Source organism: Trachypithecus francoisi, unplaced genomic scaffold (genome assembly GCF_009764315.1).
Source record: "Trachypithecus francoisi isolate TF-2019V2 unplaced genomic scaffold, Tfra_2.0 Lachesis_group12, whole genome shotgun sequence".
NCBI classification, from domain to species: Eukaryota; Metazoa; Chordata; class Mammalia; order Primates; family Cercopithecidae; genus Trachypithecus; species Trachypithecus francoisi.
In genome coordinates this window covers 95442550-95459330 of record NW_022681457.1, presented here as the reverse complement: position 1 = coordinate 95459330, position 16781 = coordinate 95442550, and the positions used below count along the sequence as shown (strand labels likewise).

The 16781-nt window shown below is 53.4% G+C and overlaps 1 protein-coding gene across 8 annotated transcripts in view; it reads left to right on the top strand.

The window, feature by feature from the left end:
- Window positions 1-16781, top strand: part of PTPRU (protein tyrosine phosphatase receptor type U) — a 90161-nt gene that overhangs the window by 40680 nt on the left and 32700 nt on the right. For 5 of the 8 annotated variants that reach the window (XM_033227431.1, XM_033227424.1, XM_033227425.1 and 2 more), the window contains exons 9-16: window positions 1529-1638; window positions 1973-2174; window positions 2558-2660; window positions 5537-5810; window positions 6758-6794; window positions 7549-7687; window positions 12529-12558; window positions 14705-14862. In XM_033227431.1, coding sequence (XP_033083322.1) covers window positions 1529-1638; window positions 1973-2174; window positions 2558-2660; window positions 5537-5810; window positions 6758-6794; window positions 7549-7687; window positions 12529-12558; window positions 14705-14862 — 1053 coding nt within the window. The remainder of the gene's footprint in view (window positions 1-1528; window positions 1639-1972; window positions 2175-2557; window positions 2661-5536; window positions 5811-6757; window positions 6795-7548; window positions 7688-12528; window positions 12559-14704; window positions 14863-16781) is intronic. The other 3 variants (XM_033227427.1, XM_033227428.1, XM_033227426.1) reach the window with 1 other exon arrangement.

The following is a 16781-nucleotide window of genomic DNA, read 5'->3' as shown; positions in this document are numbered from 1 at the left end:
CAGAGTATATACTCTAAATTTTATCTTTTGAAATTTGATCCTTACTTTATAGCCCAACATATCGTTAAATTTTGTTAAATATTCCATGTGTATTTGAAAAGAACATGTATTCTGTTGCTGTTGAATGCAGTGTTCTACGTATGTCAAACTAATATTTATTTAGCCCTTAGTGCATGTCAAGCACCATTCTGAATGGTTTTAGTATATTACTGCATTGAATACCCATGACAACCCTATGTGGTAGGTTACTATTTCTGTTCCCATTTTACAGAAGAGGTCACATGGGCAGTAGAGAGGTAGCAGAGCTGGCTTTCTACACTGGCCATCTGGCTTCACAGTTGTCTTTTTTTTTTGAGACTGAGTGTTGTCCTGTTGCCCAGGCTGGAATGCAGTGGTGCAATCTCAGCTCACTGCAACCTCCGCCTCCCTGGTTCCAGCGATTCTCCCACCTCAGCCTTTTGAGTAACTGGGATTATAGGTGCCTACCACTATGCCAGGCTGATTTTTTGTATTTTTGGTAGAGACGGGGTTTCACCATGTTGGCCAGGCTGTTCTCGAACTCCTGACCTCAAGTGATCCGCCTGCCTCGGCCTCCTAAAGGTGCAGGGATTACAGGCGTGAGCCACCGCGCCAACAAGTTGTCATCCTTAAGAGCTACACTCGAATACTAGCACAGGTCCAAAGCCTTTCCCTGGGTTCCTACAGATCCCAGGTACCCCTGAGCTCCTTGGTTTATGGCTTTGTCTTGCTGCCACACGTGCATAGTTTTCTGTTCTGCACAGCATTGGCCTAGACGCAAAATTCAGCTCCTTCCTTAGTTTCTGCTTTTCTCTGCCTTAGGACTTCAGCTTCCTCATAGTGGTTGATCAAGGTGTTTTCCCAAGCAAAGACCATTCTCTTCCTAAATGACACTCCTGTGCCTGGCATTAACAGTATACATTTACACAAAAGCAAAACAAAACAAAGCCATGCCTGCAAGTGTTAATGCTGAAATGTTAACAGTATCTCTGGGTGATACAATTGTAGATGCCATTAATTTTCTTTAAGCTCATTTTGATTTTCTACACTGAACATGTCATTTATGTAATTAGAAATTTTTAGACAAGAAAATATCTCCACCCATAATCCCAATACCCCAGTGCAATTGCTGTTTTCATTTCTCTGGCACACATGCATATTTTCTGAAAACTACCCAACTGGAACAAAATTGGAACCTTCAAACGTATTTCTCTCCTGAATGCAACCTACACGGTAATGAAAATGCCAGCTATCCATTTTGAGTGCTTAGTAATAGGTTGAACCATATGCAATTGCTGATGTTTGCCTTGGGGCTTTATGTACATCACATCATTGCGTCCTAGCTTGAGAGGGGTTATATCATCCCCACTTCACAGCTGAGTTAAGTAAGGTGCAGAAAGGCTAAGTAGTCTGTGAGAACCAGGTGGGAAGTGGCAAGGCTGGAATTTAAACCCAGGTGTCTGGCACCAAAGCCTACTTTCCCCTGACCCCTGCCGCCTTTCCCTTGCAGTGCCTGGTGGGATTGCAGCTGAGTCCCTGACCTTCACTCCACTGGAGGACATGATCTTCCTCAAGTGGGAGGAACCCCAGGAGCCCAATGGTCTCATCACTCAGTATGAGGTGGGTTTGGGACCCTATTACAGTGGGGGACCCTGGTGGAAGGTGAGAGGTGACCCTTTTTCTCTCTGCTGCTACAGTAGGAGGTGCATGAGAGGACAGATGTGATTGTCATAGTTTCTTCAACTATGGCCAGGTCTGTGCCCTGTGAATTCTAGAGAAGGGTCCTGAAGGCAGGAGGGAGAGGCGAAGATGACTAGAAGCCTGGCTTGATGGCATCCACTGTCTCCTTTGCTTAGCCTTATCTCTCACTTCCCTGGAACATGGTGGGTGGAGGCTGCTGGTCAGGGATGCTCTGCTCTTCCTGTGCCCACCTGCCTGCCGATCCTGCCCCCAGATCAGCTACCAGAGCATTGAGTCATCAGACCCAGCAGTGAACGTGCCGGGCCCACGACGTACCATCTCCAAGCTCCGCAACGAGACCTACCACGTCTTCTCCAACCTGCACCCAGGCACCACCTACCTATTCTCCGTGCGGGCCCGCACAGGCAAAGGCTTCGGACAGGCAGCACTCACTGAGATAACCACCAACATCTCTGGTGAGCCCCACCCGACCCAGCCCAGCCTCTTTGGAGGTGGCCCAGAATCCCAGGGTTCCACAGGCAGAGGGGAAATGGGGGGCATGGCAGGGGTAGTTACAGTGGGCCCCTGCTGAGAAAAATATGCTGTTTAGGAGTTAAAGTCAGGCTCAGGAAGGATGAAGTCAGAGGAGTCAGGAGACTGTGGTCAGTGGAATCAGAAGGTTGAGGTTGGGGCTGGTGCTTGAGGTCAGGGGCCAGGGTAGCTCAGGTCATGTCAGCAGGAACAAAGAGGCTAAGGTTAAAGTAGGGGAGATCTGAGGACTGTGGTCAAGGAGGAGGAAGCCTGGTCTTCCTGGTCCAGTGGCCAAGCTCCATGCTTATGACCCTGTCCCCTTCCCCAGCTCCCAGCTTTGATTATGCCGACATGCCGTCTCCCCTGGGCGAGTCTGAGAACACCATCACCGTGCTGCTGAGGCCGGCACAGGGCCGCGGTGCACCCATCAGGTGGGAAAGCGGGGACGGAGGGATGGGAGGCCAGGGCCATAGCGAAGAGGCCCCTCCTCTGACCCAGAGCCCCAACCTAGGCCAGCTCACCCTTTTCCTCCCTCAGTCTCCCACACAGGGCTCAGAGTGTCTGGAGGAGAATGTTCTGTGATGCTTGGCAGGCGAGAAGCCTGCAGTCTCTCCCCTCTGAGGCCATGGGTCTTAGATGGTAACTGTCAGGAGGACCCTGGATAGGTCCAGCCTGGAGAGGGGACTGTCCAGGTCTGTCCAGGGGGCCTTTCCTCAGACACCTTGGAGAAGTGAAACTCTGGGGACCTTATATCATCCCAGCCTTTTCCTGGAAGCCCATAGAGATGGGCTTTCTAGACGGCTAGGGCAGCCAGCCAGACAGGGCCATCTCTCTGCAATGGCTAGGGGCTTGGCTTCTCCCCCTCATCTCCCCAGAGGAAGCTGGGCTTGCTGGTGCCGTGGTGACTGCCTCTGCTAGGGAGAGGATGCTGGAGACAAGACTGTGTGTATTTGTGTGTGTGTGTGTGTGTACATGGGATGTGAACCTGGGTGTGTCTTTATGATAAAGACATGGGATATGTGGTATGAATGTGTGTGGGAGGTGCGTGTGGGAGACATAAGTGTGCATGCGTGTGAGAGCATGAGGGTGTTTGTGCAAGTGTGTGCACGTCGTGTTAGACCCTGTGCTAGGGGCTTTATCTGCATGAAGCCATTTGTCCTCATGGCAGTCCCATGGAATGAGTTTTATTACCTTCATTTTACGTATCGGGAAACTGACTCAGAGAGCCTAAATCACTTGCCCCCAAGGCCACACTGCTAGTAAGTGGTGGAGCTGGGATTTGGAAGCCAAGTCTGTCTGCTGTGCCTATACCTTTTCTAGAAGTTATAGAGCCTCCCTGCCCTTCTGGTCCACTCCTTCCTTCCACGAAGGTACATGCTCTGGGAGAGGGTGACAGCCTTTAGGTGGGGGAGGGGGTGTGAGGATCCTAGTCAGTTCACCAGGAAGAGAGTGGGCTGCCCGGGTGACCGTGGCAGTCCCTCACCTCCTCACCCCCCCGCCCAACTGTATCCTCTCCTCTTCTGCTTTCTCTTTCCTGTATTTGTCACTGCAAATCCTGCCCTGGGCTGATTCCCAGACCCTCAAGGAAGACCCAGGAAAAAGTCATGGGGTCTGCAGGGCCTTTTGCCTTTTGCTGGAGCCTCAGGGCCCTTGTGCCGCTGAGTCTGGGATGGGTTGAGAACCCTTCCTTCCTTGTCCTCCTGAGGGATCCTGTGAGCAGCACTGGTCAGGGTCCCTCAGGTTGATGATTTCAAGGCTAGGTGGGGGCAGGGGATGGGACTTGGTGGGAGGGGAGCGGCAAGATGGCTGCGTGACCCTGGGCATATCCCGTTACCTTCCTGAGCCTCCGTTTCTTTATCTGCGCAATCGGGATTATTCTAGATTAAGATGCACTTTGCTCATGGCTAATGTTAATGATTACCTCCCAGTGGGACTTAGGGCTAGGAGAGGCCTGACCTTAGCCTGGGGTAATGGAGGCTGAGAGGGGCTTGGACTGGTGTTTATAATGGGCTAGTGACAAGCCATGGGCTGGTGTCCAACACTCTGAGATGATTCCCCACAACTTGGATGCTCAAAGGAAACATCTGGTGAGCAAGGAAAAGACATTTCTTCTTCCCCGAGCAGAGGCTGTCAGTATGGGATGTCACACACCAAGATGTGACCGAGACTGTAACTGGAAATATTTAAATTTGTCAGCATTCACGCATTTACTCTCCACTTTGTTCTGCAGAGGATTTGGAGGAGCTCATAGCAGAAACCTGCTTAGTAAAGAGATAAAACAGAAACACAGTCCAGGACCAGGGAGCACGAACCAGAGTGGGCAGTCAGGATCCTGAGACAGCAAGGCTCTGATTTGCTGATCAGAGGCTGCCTCTGCATTGAGAGGGTGCTAGAGACATAGTGTTGGGTGTCCTTGTTTGCTAAATGACTGTCTCTCACTAGAGGTCAGTTTTAGGAAGCCCAGATGCCTAGTGTCTAGCACAGGGCTCATCGTCTGAGCTTGGTCAACTCTGAATGAATGAATGAACGAATGAATGAATGAATGAATGAATGAATGAATCTGGCTAACCCTGTCATTTACTGAGTCCCAGAAGGGAGCTGTCAGTCGCTTTGGTTTCCCAGGTCTTTTTTTTTTTTTTTTTGAGACAGAGTCTGGCTCTGTCGCCCAGGCTGGAGTGCAGTGGCCAGATCTCAGCTCACTGCAAGCTCCGCCTACCGGGTTTACGTCATTCTCCTGCCTCAGCCTCCCGAGTAGCTGGGACTACAGGCGCCCACCACCTCGCCCGGCTAGTTTTTTTTTGTATTTTTTAGTAGAGATGGGGTTTCACCGTGTTAGCCAGGATGGTCTCTATCTCCTGACCTAGTGATCCGCCCGTCTCGGCCTCCCAAAGTGCTGGGATTACAGGCTTGAGCCACCGCGCCCGGCCATTTCCCAGGTCTTGTGTCACACACACACGAGGACTCGTGGAGGAAGCAGGATGGGGCCTTATGGCTTGGTTCTATTGAGCAGGGTCCACAATCCTCTTAGCCTGGATTAGTAACAGGAATAACTGCTGACATGTGCTGGCTGCTTGCTTAACTTGCCTGTTCTTCCCATCTACCTTCTGGAACAGTCTCACAATCACTACCATTTTGTGAAGGAGGAAACCGTGGCCCAGGGAGGTTAGGGGATTTGCCCAGCTAGTAAGAGGCAGTGTGGAAGTTAGTCCCCAGGCTTTGACCGCAAAGCCCATGCCTTTAACTGCCAGCTGGCTCTCCCAGTGCTCTGGCCGCCTGTGATCCCCTGTACGCTCTCCTCCCTGTTCAGTGTGTACCAGGTGATTGTGGAGGAGGAGCGGGCGCGGAGGCTGCGGCGGGAGCCAGGTGGACAGGATTGCTTCCCAGTGCCACTGACCTTTGAGGCGGCGCTGGCCCGAGGCCTGGTGCACTACTTCGGGGCCGAACTGGCGGCCAGCAGTCTACCTGAGGCCATGCCCTTTACCGTGGGTGACAACCAGACCTACCGAGGCTTCTGGAACCCACCGCTTGAGCCTAGGAAGGCCTATCTCATCTACTTCCAGGCAGCAAGCCACCTGAAGGGGGTGAGGGACCGGCCAGGGTCATGGTGGGCGTGGTTGGGTGTGGGGGATGGCAGACAGGGGATACCTTGCAGCAGGCCCAGCACAGACTCCAGGCCCAGCCCTTCCCTTAGCCCCACCTCCCGTAGCCCTACCTCCCATAGCCCCACCTTCCATAGCTCCTCCTCCCATAGGCCACCCCCCATGGTCTTACCTCCTGTAGCCCGACCTTCCATTGCCCTGCCCCCACAGCTCCTCCCCCATAACCTTGCCCCTCCCATAGCCCTGTCTCCTTTTGCCCACCTCCCATTGCCCCACCTCCAATAGCCTTACCTTCCGTAGAGCCAGCCCCACAGCCCCGCCTCCCACAGCCCCTCCCCCATGGTCCCACCCCTCCCATAGCCAACCTTCCAGACCCCAGACTCCTTCTCACAGAACACTATCCACTTCCTGAGCTTTCTTTCCCAGACTCCTCCTTTCCATCCAGGTCCCCAGGCTAGTCTCTGCCCCTTCCTGAGGCCCTGCCTTCTATCTTAGATACTTCTTTTCCCAGAGGAGTCCATCTCAGGTTCCCGCATTCCTGTGTTAAGGCCTAGGACCTGCTCCTCCCTGAAGCCCCGCCCTATCTTCCAGGCTCCTCTCTCTGTTTCTTCCCTGATTTCTCACTTCTTAGCTGGACTTCTGGCCCTAGGCCTCGCCCCGATGTCCGAGGCCCCGCCCATTTCCCCATGACATTTGTTTCTCTTTTGCCTCCGATCTCATCTCCCTTTCCTAAGGCACTGCAGGTACCTCCCCTCTAGGCCCCGCTCTCAGGGGTCCCCCCAGGCCTGCCTTCGGGTGGGGTGTCCCTTGGTGCCATCAGCGCCAGACAAAGCCCTGAACAGGCCCAAGAAACGCTGTCTGAGGTTCCCACCCTGGGGAGGGAGAGGTCGGGGCTTCAGCAGCGCTGAGACCCCCATCTGTGCCTCCAGGAGACCCGGCTGAATTGCATCCGCATTGCCAGGAAAGGTAAGTCTGCTGGGTTCCTGCAGCCCTTCAGCGGCAGGTTTCTCACCTGCCCAGCGCTGGGGAGGTGGATCCTGAGAACCTAGGGCTGTGGGAGTAGAGGAGGGTGGTTGGGCAGGCTGGGGCCAGGAAGGGCTTCTCTGCTGGGTTTCCATGTGCCTTACCTCAAGGGCGCCTTCTCCCAGGCTGACAGCAGGGGCCTGGAGAAGGCTTGTGGAGAGGAGCCATTATAGGTGTGCCCTGGGGGTGATGGGTACTGGGTGCTGGTTCTGGGTTACGTATCTGCCCGGCTTTCCTGTGGTGGGGAGAAGGTGAGGTCAGCATGGGCCCTGTGCTCTAGGTGTCTTTCATGCTTTCACACAGGGAATGTGGTTGGTTTCCCATCCTGAGATGGACTAACCATGCCCTAGGTACACAATTCCTAATCCCTGTTACCTCCCAGGAGGGCAAGAGGGTGGGGCTGAAGGTCCAGGTGTCTGCTCTCCCCTATCTACTGAGAGCTGAGAGGATCTGAGAAAGTGGGGAGCGAGGGAAGCTATTCCTGGCAAAGGAGCCATGTCAGTGAGGACTGTGGTGTGGAAGTGCAGGAGGTGTCAGGGATGGTGAGGAGGTAGATTTGCTGGAAAGGCAGGACATGTGTTGAGGATGTGGGGTGGTTTGTGCAGCCCAGTTTGTTCCTTGGGCACAAACACCTACAGGAGGGGCTCGATGGTCCCTGTCTCTCCTCTGATCCCTTGTTCTGCTTTGTTCTCCCCAGCTGCCTGCAAGGAAAGCAAGCAGCCCCTGGAGGTGTCCCAGAGATCGGAGGAGATGGGGCTTATCCTGGGCATCTGTGCAGGGGGCCTTGCTGTCCTCATCCTTCTCCTGGGTGCCATCATTGTCATCATCCGCAAAGGGTGAGTGAGGCCAGTGCCCTGTCCCACCAGTGCCTTCTACCCCTTAGAGGCCTGGTGGCACAGAGGAGTAGTGGCTAAGAGCTGGTAGGACAGCTGTCCTGCAGGTGTGTGGAGGGCTGCCAGCCTGGGCATCAGCTCTGCAGATGTATCTGAGCTGGGTGGTGGGAAGCCAGAGACTGGGCAGATGAGGCTGCCCCGGAGTGGCATGGCTGGAGTAAGGTCTGGCTGGTGCCAGGTGCTGTTGTTCAGGAAGGGGCGTCAGTGCCTGGTGCCAAGGAGCTATGCCTGCTGGGACTCTTTCAATAGGGATGGCATGGAGGTGACCTGGCTTTGAACCCCTACCCCTCTGCAGACCTTCAGCCAAGGTGTCTGCCCTGCTCATGGATTGTGCAGTTGACCTGAGCAGGGGATGGAGCTCACTCCTCTTTAACCCAAGGGCCCTGAGCCATGTCTCTTCCTGGGATCCACCTTCTCTCAGGCTCAAATTGCCCTGGACCCTGTTACTGTGGATTCTTGAGGAACCCTCCTGGGCCTGTGACTGAGAAAACTGTCCACCTGCTGCCCCTACTATCTCAGGTCTCAAAGGTCCGGCCTTGTGTTTGCATGAAATATGTTTCCTAGCGGATTTGCAGAGGGCAGCATGAATCCCAGGACATTGTAGAATCCAGAACCTAGGATCTTGCAGTTTCAGAAATGTAGGATTTAGAACTCTAGGAATCTTAGGCTTTAGAATTGCAGAGGCTCAGAGCCCCAGAACGTAAGAGCTGCCGGGTAGTTCAAGGTCATCTAGTCTAGTGGTTTTCAATTCTTTTTAAAGAAACAGAACTTGCCTTCAAAACACCAGAAAACCCTTCCCTGGGAGCCTAGTACATGGAGCAGATGAAGGCTGAGCAGCAGTGCTGGTTGGAGGCTGGGTGGGGGCTTCTGGGACCTTTCTGCTTGCCGGCTCTGCCCCACCATGTTCCCCACCAGGCAGCTGTGGGACACTGTGGTCCAAGCACCTTAAATGAGGGATGGGGATGCTGAAGCGTAGAGGGGGATGCAGGGCTGCCCAAGGCCACCCAGAGAGCCAGAGGCAGAGCCAGCTCCACCCTTCCCCACCTGGGCTCTGGCGTCTATAGCCCCTACTGCTGCCAGGCTGGGTATACGTGGATGAGTTGGCTATATCTCTGGGCTGGCAGGAGCAGATAATAGGATCCAGGAAGATGAGAGAGAGCTGACTGGGGCTACCTTGCCTGAGGCCAGACACCAGCAACAGAGAGAGAGTCTAGGGGTGGAGTGTGCAGTAGAGTGGAGGAGATGTGGGGAGATGGCCCAGTCAGGGCGATACTCTCTGATGTTTCCTCTCGTTGTTCCTGCACAGCTTTAAGAGAGACTATTTTAAAGTATCATTTAATGAGGAATTACTATGTTCCAGGAGCTTCACACACATCATCCAGGAGTATATTAGTTATTAGACACCTACTGTGTACCAGGCACTCGGGGTGTGTCAGAGAACATTTCCTTCTTGGATCTTGACTGACTCCCTTTTTTCTGGATGAAGAAACTAATGAAAGCACTCGCCCAGGCCACTTGGCTGATGGGCAGTAGGGCCTGACTTCAACTCAGGCTGGCCTACAAATATGAAGGCCTCACCGAGTCTGGTGCATAGGCGGTGCCCGCAAAGTGGCAAGCCCCTGACTTCTCCCCAGCAGGGGGGCCTGAGAATTGACTCTAAGTAGGGCTGGGGCTGGAGAGGGCTATAATGGAGGAGGCAGATTTCAGTTTCAGGTGGTATTTGAGGTTCTAGAAATCTACCCTCAAGGAGAAGAGAATTGGCAGAGTAGGGGGTGTCACCCACCCCTGCAAAGAGAGCACTGGGCCCAGGACAGGGTGCATCAGAAATGTTGTCAGGGCCTCACTAGGAGACCTTCCATTATGTGTTTGCTACCCTATAAACCCAGGTTATCCCAGATGCCTCCAGGAACCCCTCATCCCCCATCACCCCGGAACTCCTTACTTCCTCTAAAAGCCATTCAGTCTCACTGTGTAGCACCTACTGCATCCCCCTGGATCTGAGCCTGGCCTTCAAGGCCCTTGGTGCTCCCCAGGGCTCTTGCAGTCTGCATTGTGGGTATCATGGGATGCAGCAGCCCTGTCAGGGATGGGGGTATTCAGATCAACCTGGGGTGCCAACGTAACTAACAAGAGTAGGAAGTTGCTGAGGAGGGCAGTTACTACACCCCCGTGGAGCCTTATTGGAGGCAGGAGGGAGACTCTTGGGGATTATGGGAAATAGGGGCCAGCTGGGAGGAGATTTCAGATTCTCCATCCTGCCCTGCCTCTGTGGACGATCAGACTGGATGCTTCTGCTGTAGGGGAATTCCAGGGCATGGAAGGGAGGCTGGTGACCCCAGGCCAGGTCAGATCCCCCAGCTCTGTTTTCAGAAGTCCCCGTACCCCACCCTTCTCCATGGCAGCACTTTCTTCTCCCTGCACTTTGTCATTTACTTACTTGTAGTGTTTTGCTCAATGTTTGTCTTCCCTCCTGGGTTAAGAGCTCCATGAGGGCAGAGAAAGCCCTGTCTTGTCTGTGTATACCCACGATCTAGCCCAGGGGAGTCGGGCCTCCCCACTCTGAGGTTTAGGGAGGAGTGGTTTGTGGGCACTGCTGGGTGCTTCCTGGTGCTGGGGCCTCACAGCAGTCCCTGTGGGAGGTTATTATTAACCTCACTATGTATGTATGTGTTTTTTTTTTTTTTCTTTTTTTTCTTTTTGAAACGGAGTCTAGCTCTGTTGCCCAGGCTGGAGTGCAGTGGCATGATCTCGGCTCACTGCAAGCTCTGCTTCCCGGGTTCACGCCATTCTCCTGCCTCAGCCTCCCGAGTAGCTGGGACTACAGGCGCGCACCACCACGCCTGGCTAATTTTTTTTTTTTTTTTTGGTATTTTTGGTAGAGATAGTGTTTCACCATGTTAGCCAGGATGGGTATGTATGTATTTTTTGAGACAGAGTTTTGCTCTTGTTGCCCAGGCTGGAGTGCAGTGGTGCGATCTTGGCTCACTGCAACCTCCACCTCCTGGGTTCAAGTGATTCTCCTGCCTCAGCCTCCTGAGTAGCTGGGATTACAGGCGCCCGCCACCACACCCGGCTAATTTTTTGTGTTTTTAGTAGAGACAGGGTTTCAGCACGTTGGTCAGGCTGGTCTCAAACTCCTGACCTCAGGTGATCTACCCGCCTTGGCCTCCCAAAGTGCAGGGATTATAGGTGTGAGCCACCACGCCCAGCCTTAACCTCACTTTTTAAAGAAGAAAGTGGAAGCGCATGGAGGTGAAGTTCTTTTATTTATTTTTACTCATTTATTGATTACTCCATTCAACAAAATACTTATTGCGGGATTGCAATGTGTGGGGCCCTGGGGAAACCGAGGGAGACAAAAAGACAAGGATTCTGTCCTCCTGTACTTTGTAGCCAGTGGAGAGCCTGGCATGAAATTAGAAAAAAGCACAAATGGATGAGATAATTACAAATTGTGAAAAGAACAAGGTGCTGGGTGTTGGGGGCAAAGAGAATATAGGAGACGTCATGTAGCTGGCACTCGTGGAAGAGTGGTCCGGGAAGGCCCTTTTGAAAGTACAGTGTATCAACTGAGGTCAGAAGAATGCCATTTCTTCAGCTGTAGCCTCCCTCGTGGGGCCTCTGCAACAGCTCCAGTGCCCTGGACCCTTCCTTCTCTCCCTGGGATGGAGGAGATGTGCTCTGTGACCTGGGGTCAAACGCCTGCCTTTGCTGGTCCGTCTTCCACTCTCCTCCCTTTCATCTGCAGGATTTCCTGTGGAAGGTCATTCTTTGGGGTCCCTGCTGACAGGGTGATGTGGGGGCAAGTGAATGGAGACCTCTGGAGAGCTTGGGAAGGGAGCACAGAGGAGGTTCCAGGGCCAGGGTCCTGGGGCAGGTGTTTGCTCTGGACTCTGCCACTGACTCCCAGAGAGGCCCAGGCAGCCCATGCTCCCTGACTCAGCTTCCCCGCCTGTGAAATGGGAATCCAACCTGCTTTACACTGTGGGTGCTTTGCGGTAAGGTAGGGCTTTTGACCGAAGTTGCACCCCAGGTGCTCCCGGAGGGGATGACCTGGCTCCTTTAGTGGATCCCACACCCAGGGGCCTGCAGGGTGGGCGAGGGTGGGCCCTAGGTGTATCCTGGGCATCCATCTGGAGTCCTCTCCACTCTGCCCCCTTTCTGTCCCCACCCAGGTGGAGGTGCAGGCAAAAGGCTGACCTCTTAGGGGCAGAGGGCCGTGCAGGGAGGGAGGGTGGGGTGCTGTCTGCAGGGACGAGAACAGCCCTGGTAAGTGCAGTTAGCCTGGAGAGTATGAGTCTGTGTGTGTCAGGGATGTCTAATGTGTGTGTGTGTGTGCATATATGTCTAAGTGTGTGTCAGTGTGTTTGAATACGTGTGTATGCCTGTCTGCACCTGTGTGTCTGCATTTGTGTGTGTTGATGTGTGTTTCTCCATGTATCAGTGTATGTGAGCCTATATCTACGTATGTGTGAGTGTGCATATGTGTATGACTGTGTGTGAAAGCTCTGTGGCCCCCCAGGCCCTTTTCCCGCCTCCTCCTCACTCCTGCAGTAGGCTTGGGGAAGGTTCCAGAAGGGCCTTGGGTCCTGGTCATTAATATCCGAGCCTGACCAGCTCTTGGGACCAAGAAGGTCCTTCTGACCTGTCCAGTACCTGGCCAGCCCCCTCCCCAGCCTGGGAAGCACTCAGGCCCCACCCTGCTGCATGGGCATTGCCTCAGCCTGGCCTTGGTGGATGGACCTCGGACACGACTGTGCTGTTCTCTCTTTGCATGCTGCCAGGAGAGACCACTATGCCTACTCCTACTACCCGTAAGTAGCTCCACCTTGCCTGGGAGTCCCCAGCCCTGCCTAGGGGGAGATCCCCTGCCTCCGCCCTCTCTGGTTGGGCTTAGTCTCGCTGCACCCAGCCTGGTCTGGTGTCCACCCCGTTCTTTGTGGTCATCTTGGCCTCTGACTTTCTCTCCTCTGCTCTGTCCCTCCCCTCTGCATCTTCCTCCTCAAGTCGTGGTCACAAGTGCTGGTTCTGCCCTTCAGAGGCATGGGTTCAGAGCTGGCCCTGCTGAGTTACCCCCAGCAAGTCCCTGAACCTCAATGTCCCCTTCACCACTAGAGCAGCCCCTTACGTCTACTGTTCCGTGTTAGAAGGATGTTCTGACCTCCAACCAAATCCACGGTCAGGACACGCTCTGGAGCCCACGTCCATGTGCATGTGTGTGCTTGTGTGCATGTGGGTGGGGCCTACCTGTTTTGAGACTGGCAGCACCTCCCACAGCACAGGCAACTCTCAGGCCCCCACAAATCCCTTCTCCAGCCAGGCAGCCCCAGCTCTGCAGACCGACCACTTCCTGGGAGCCTCCTCTGGGCCAAGCCCTGTGCTCAGTTCTTGACAGAGTCCTCAAAACAGCTCTGAGAAATAGGAGCTCTTATCACTCCCACTTTACTGATGAGGAAACTGAGGCTCAGACCGAGGGACTTGTGGGAGGTCGCAGAATGCGCTGGAGCTGGGATACAACCCAGGCCCCTGCTGACTCCACAGCCTGCCTATGCTACTCTGTCTTCTGTCTCTTCTACTCTGCAAGCCTTCCAGAACATTCCTCCCACACCTGTGCTGGTTTTCCCTTGAAGAGCAAGCCCAGAGAGTGCCAGGCCAGCCTTGAGGACAGTGGGTCTCTCACCTTTTCCTCCCTGGATGGCTCCTTACCTTGCTGTTTCCTGACACGAGCTTTTCCAGCAACTCAACACCCAGCAACTCACGCTGAGCCCCCAGCTCGGCTCCTGTAGGGGCTGTGGACAGGCAGCTCTCCCTCTCTGCTGCTTGTGCAGTTAGTTTTCGAAACCAGATGCAGAACTTTTCAAAGAATCTGTATTAAATTCCCTCTGCTTAATCTCACATTGAGCTCAGCCAGATGCCAACAGCGTTAGGTGTCCCTCCCGGTTTCTATCTTCTGGGGATCGGGTTGGTTGGTTTTTGTAGCTCTTCCAGGTAGGCCAAGAGTCCTGGGCTGGGAACAGAGTCTGTGGCACACCACAGGAGACTGCCCTCTAGGCCAGCATCCGCTCACTGACGGGTCCTCTCTGGGCTCCATGTTCATCCAGGCTGGCCGGCTGTCCTCTGTCCACAGCCCTGTCTCCCCACCTCCTTTTCTCCCTCTCACTTTCCTCCAAGTTCCTTTGAAGCCACAAACTACCATCCTCATCCATGAAGCTGGGCCTGGAGGGAGAGGAGGTCTCTTTTTCTCTTCCCTGCTGCTCTGAGCAGCAGGACGGACTGGTGCGCAGTGGTGGGAATCTAGACCTTCTGTGGGTCTCTTTACAAGTCTGTGGTGGTCTATGCTGGGACCATCCTGGGTGCTACTGAGAGTAGGGAGAAGTCAAGGGCAGAGTTCATTGTGTGCATGGGGGAAGCCCCAGAGTCCAGGCTGAGCAAGAGCCAGACCCTCTGCGGGGAAGGAGGGGTTGTAGTCCCTCCTTCCTGCAGGAGAAAGAGGAGTCTGGAGAGCGGTGCCTGTTTAACACGGGGAGAAGAGAGAGAAGTGGGGACATGCTGGGCCCAGAGCTGGACTAGCCATTTTCCTAGTTTGGGGTGCAGTGAGGGTGAGGGGAGCTGTCTGCTGTAATACCACATTAGCTCTGGAGTGACTTTCTTTCCCATTTCCTAAGCCCAGGGGGCCAGTGAAACTTAGGAGTGGGATCCCAGCCTGAGGCCACTGCTGCTCCACCCCTTTCCCTTAGCAGAGGTCCCTAGGACGGGCTCTCCCAAGCCCTTTTCAGGGAAGCAGCAGCTCTGGGTCTAGTGAATGAAGGATGGAGGCAGAGCCCTTAGCATCCAGAGATGCTTCTAGGACGGCTGCTGGCTCCTGGCCTTGAGGCCCCCTTACTCCAGGACCTCCCCACCCACCTCTGGGTGCTGTCCAGCAGCACACAGTGCCTGTGTCTTCCCTCAACCCCCCTCCAGGAAGCCGGTGAACATGACCAAGGCCACCGTCAACTACCGCCAGGAAAAGACACACATGATGAGTGCCGTGGACCGCAGCTTCACAGACCAGAGCACCCTGCAGGAGGATGAGCGGCTGGGCCTGTCCTTCATGGACACCCATGGCTACAGCACCCGGGGTGAGTGCCCCGCCCTCCTACCCCTTCCTCATGGCTCTGGGGCTCCCGACCTGAGACAATATTGTCCCCACATCAGATGAGTTCTGTAACACCTGCAACCAAAAGTGAAGCATCTATGGTGCTCCTGCTGGATACCTATTGGGTACAGAGCCAGCACAGGTGGCATTTTTGCATTGTGTACTGGAGGAGTCTTGTAAGGAATTCTGCTAGCATAAGAGGAATGCAAGGTTTGTTGTGACAATTGTCAAGAGGAGGTGCTGCTGTAGGAACAGAGGGATCAGAGTGGCCTCACCCCTTATTGAGCACCTATTATGTGAGAGGTGGGGATACAGTGGCTGAGAGAGACTGGTACAGAGTCGGACCTGGGCTTGCCTCTCCCTTTGTTAGCTGTGTGACCTGGGGCAAGTTGCTTAAGCCCTCTGGATGTCTGTTTCCTCATGTATAAAATGGGAATGCAGATAGCCTCTGCTAGTAGGGCTGATGTGAAGACTAAATGAGATAATGTGTGCAAAATCACTTAGGGCTGTGCTTGTATTCACAGAATATAGTGAGTCAGCCATCATGTACTAGGTCTGTGTCATAACTTGCTTCATCCCACATCTTTTTATTCTGTTTAGTGTTGATTTGTACAGAAGAGAAGAAGTAATGTTTATGAAAGTCATAAAATGATAACAATACAACAAACAGCAGTGAACCTCATTGGTGAATTAGAACATTATCTTGGTACACCTCCCTAGCTATAACCCCTACCTCTTTCTTATATGTAAATATTCCCTTGAAATTGTTGTGGTTTTTTTTTTTTTTAAGATGGAGTCTCACTCTATCGCCCAGGCTGGAGTGCAGTGGCATGATCTCGACTCACTGTAGCCTCTGCCTCCCAGGTGCAAACGATTTTCCTGCCTCAACCTCCCAAGTAGCTGGGATTACAGGCACCTGCCACCATACCCGGCTAATTTTTTTGTTTTTTTGACACGGAGTCTCACTCTGTTGCCTAGGCTGGAGTGCAGTGGCGTGATCCTGGCTTACTGTAACCTCTGCCTCCTGGAATGGAGCAATTCTCCTGCCTCAGCCTCCTGAGTAGCTGGGATTACAGGTGTGTGCCACCACGCCCAGCTAATTTTTGTATTTTTAGTAGAGACAGGGTTTCACCATGTTGGCCAGGCTGGTCTTGAACTCCTGACCTCAGGTGATCCACCCACCTTGGCCTCCCAGAGTGCTGGGATTACAGGCATGAGCCACTGCGCCCAACCAGTTTTTGTATTTTTAGTAGAGACAGGGTTTTACCATGTTAGCCACACTGGTCTTGAACTCCTGACCTCAAGTGATCTGCCCACCTTGGCCTCCCAAAGTGTTGGGATTACTCGCGTGAGTCACTGTGCCCAGCCTCCCTTGAAATTTATGTTTATAATTTTCCTACCTTTTTTGGGGGTAGTTTTTGTTTGTTTGTTTGATTGTTTGTTTTTTGATGGAGTCTCGCTCTGTCACCCAGCCTGGAGTGCAGTGGCGCGATCTCCACTCACTGCAAACTCCGCCTCCCAGGTTCACGCCATTCTCCTGCCTCAGCCTCCTTAGTAGCTGGGACTACAGGCACCCGCCACTGTGCCCGGCTAATGTTTTGTATTTTTAGTAGAGATGGGGTTTCACCATCTTAGCCATGATGGTCTCGATCTCCTGACCTGGTGATCCACCCGCCTCAGCCTCCCGAGGTGCTGGGATTATAGGCATGACCCACCGCGCCCGGCCTTTTGGGGGTAGTTTTACCACGTGTACATATATCCCCAAACAATGCATTGTATAGTTTTGCTCATTTTCAGGCTTTATAAAAATGAAATCACACACTACTTCTTAACATCATATTTCTAAAATTTACCCATGTGGATATTTTGCTGCAGTTCATTTACTTTACAAATGTGTAGTTT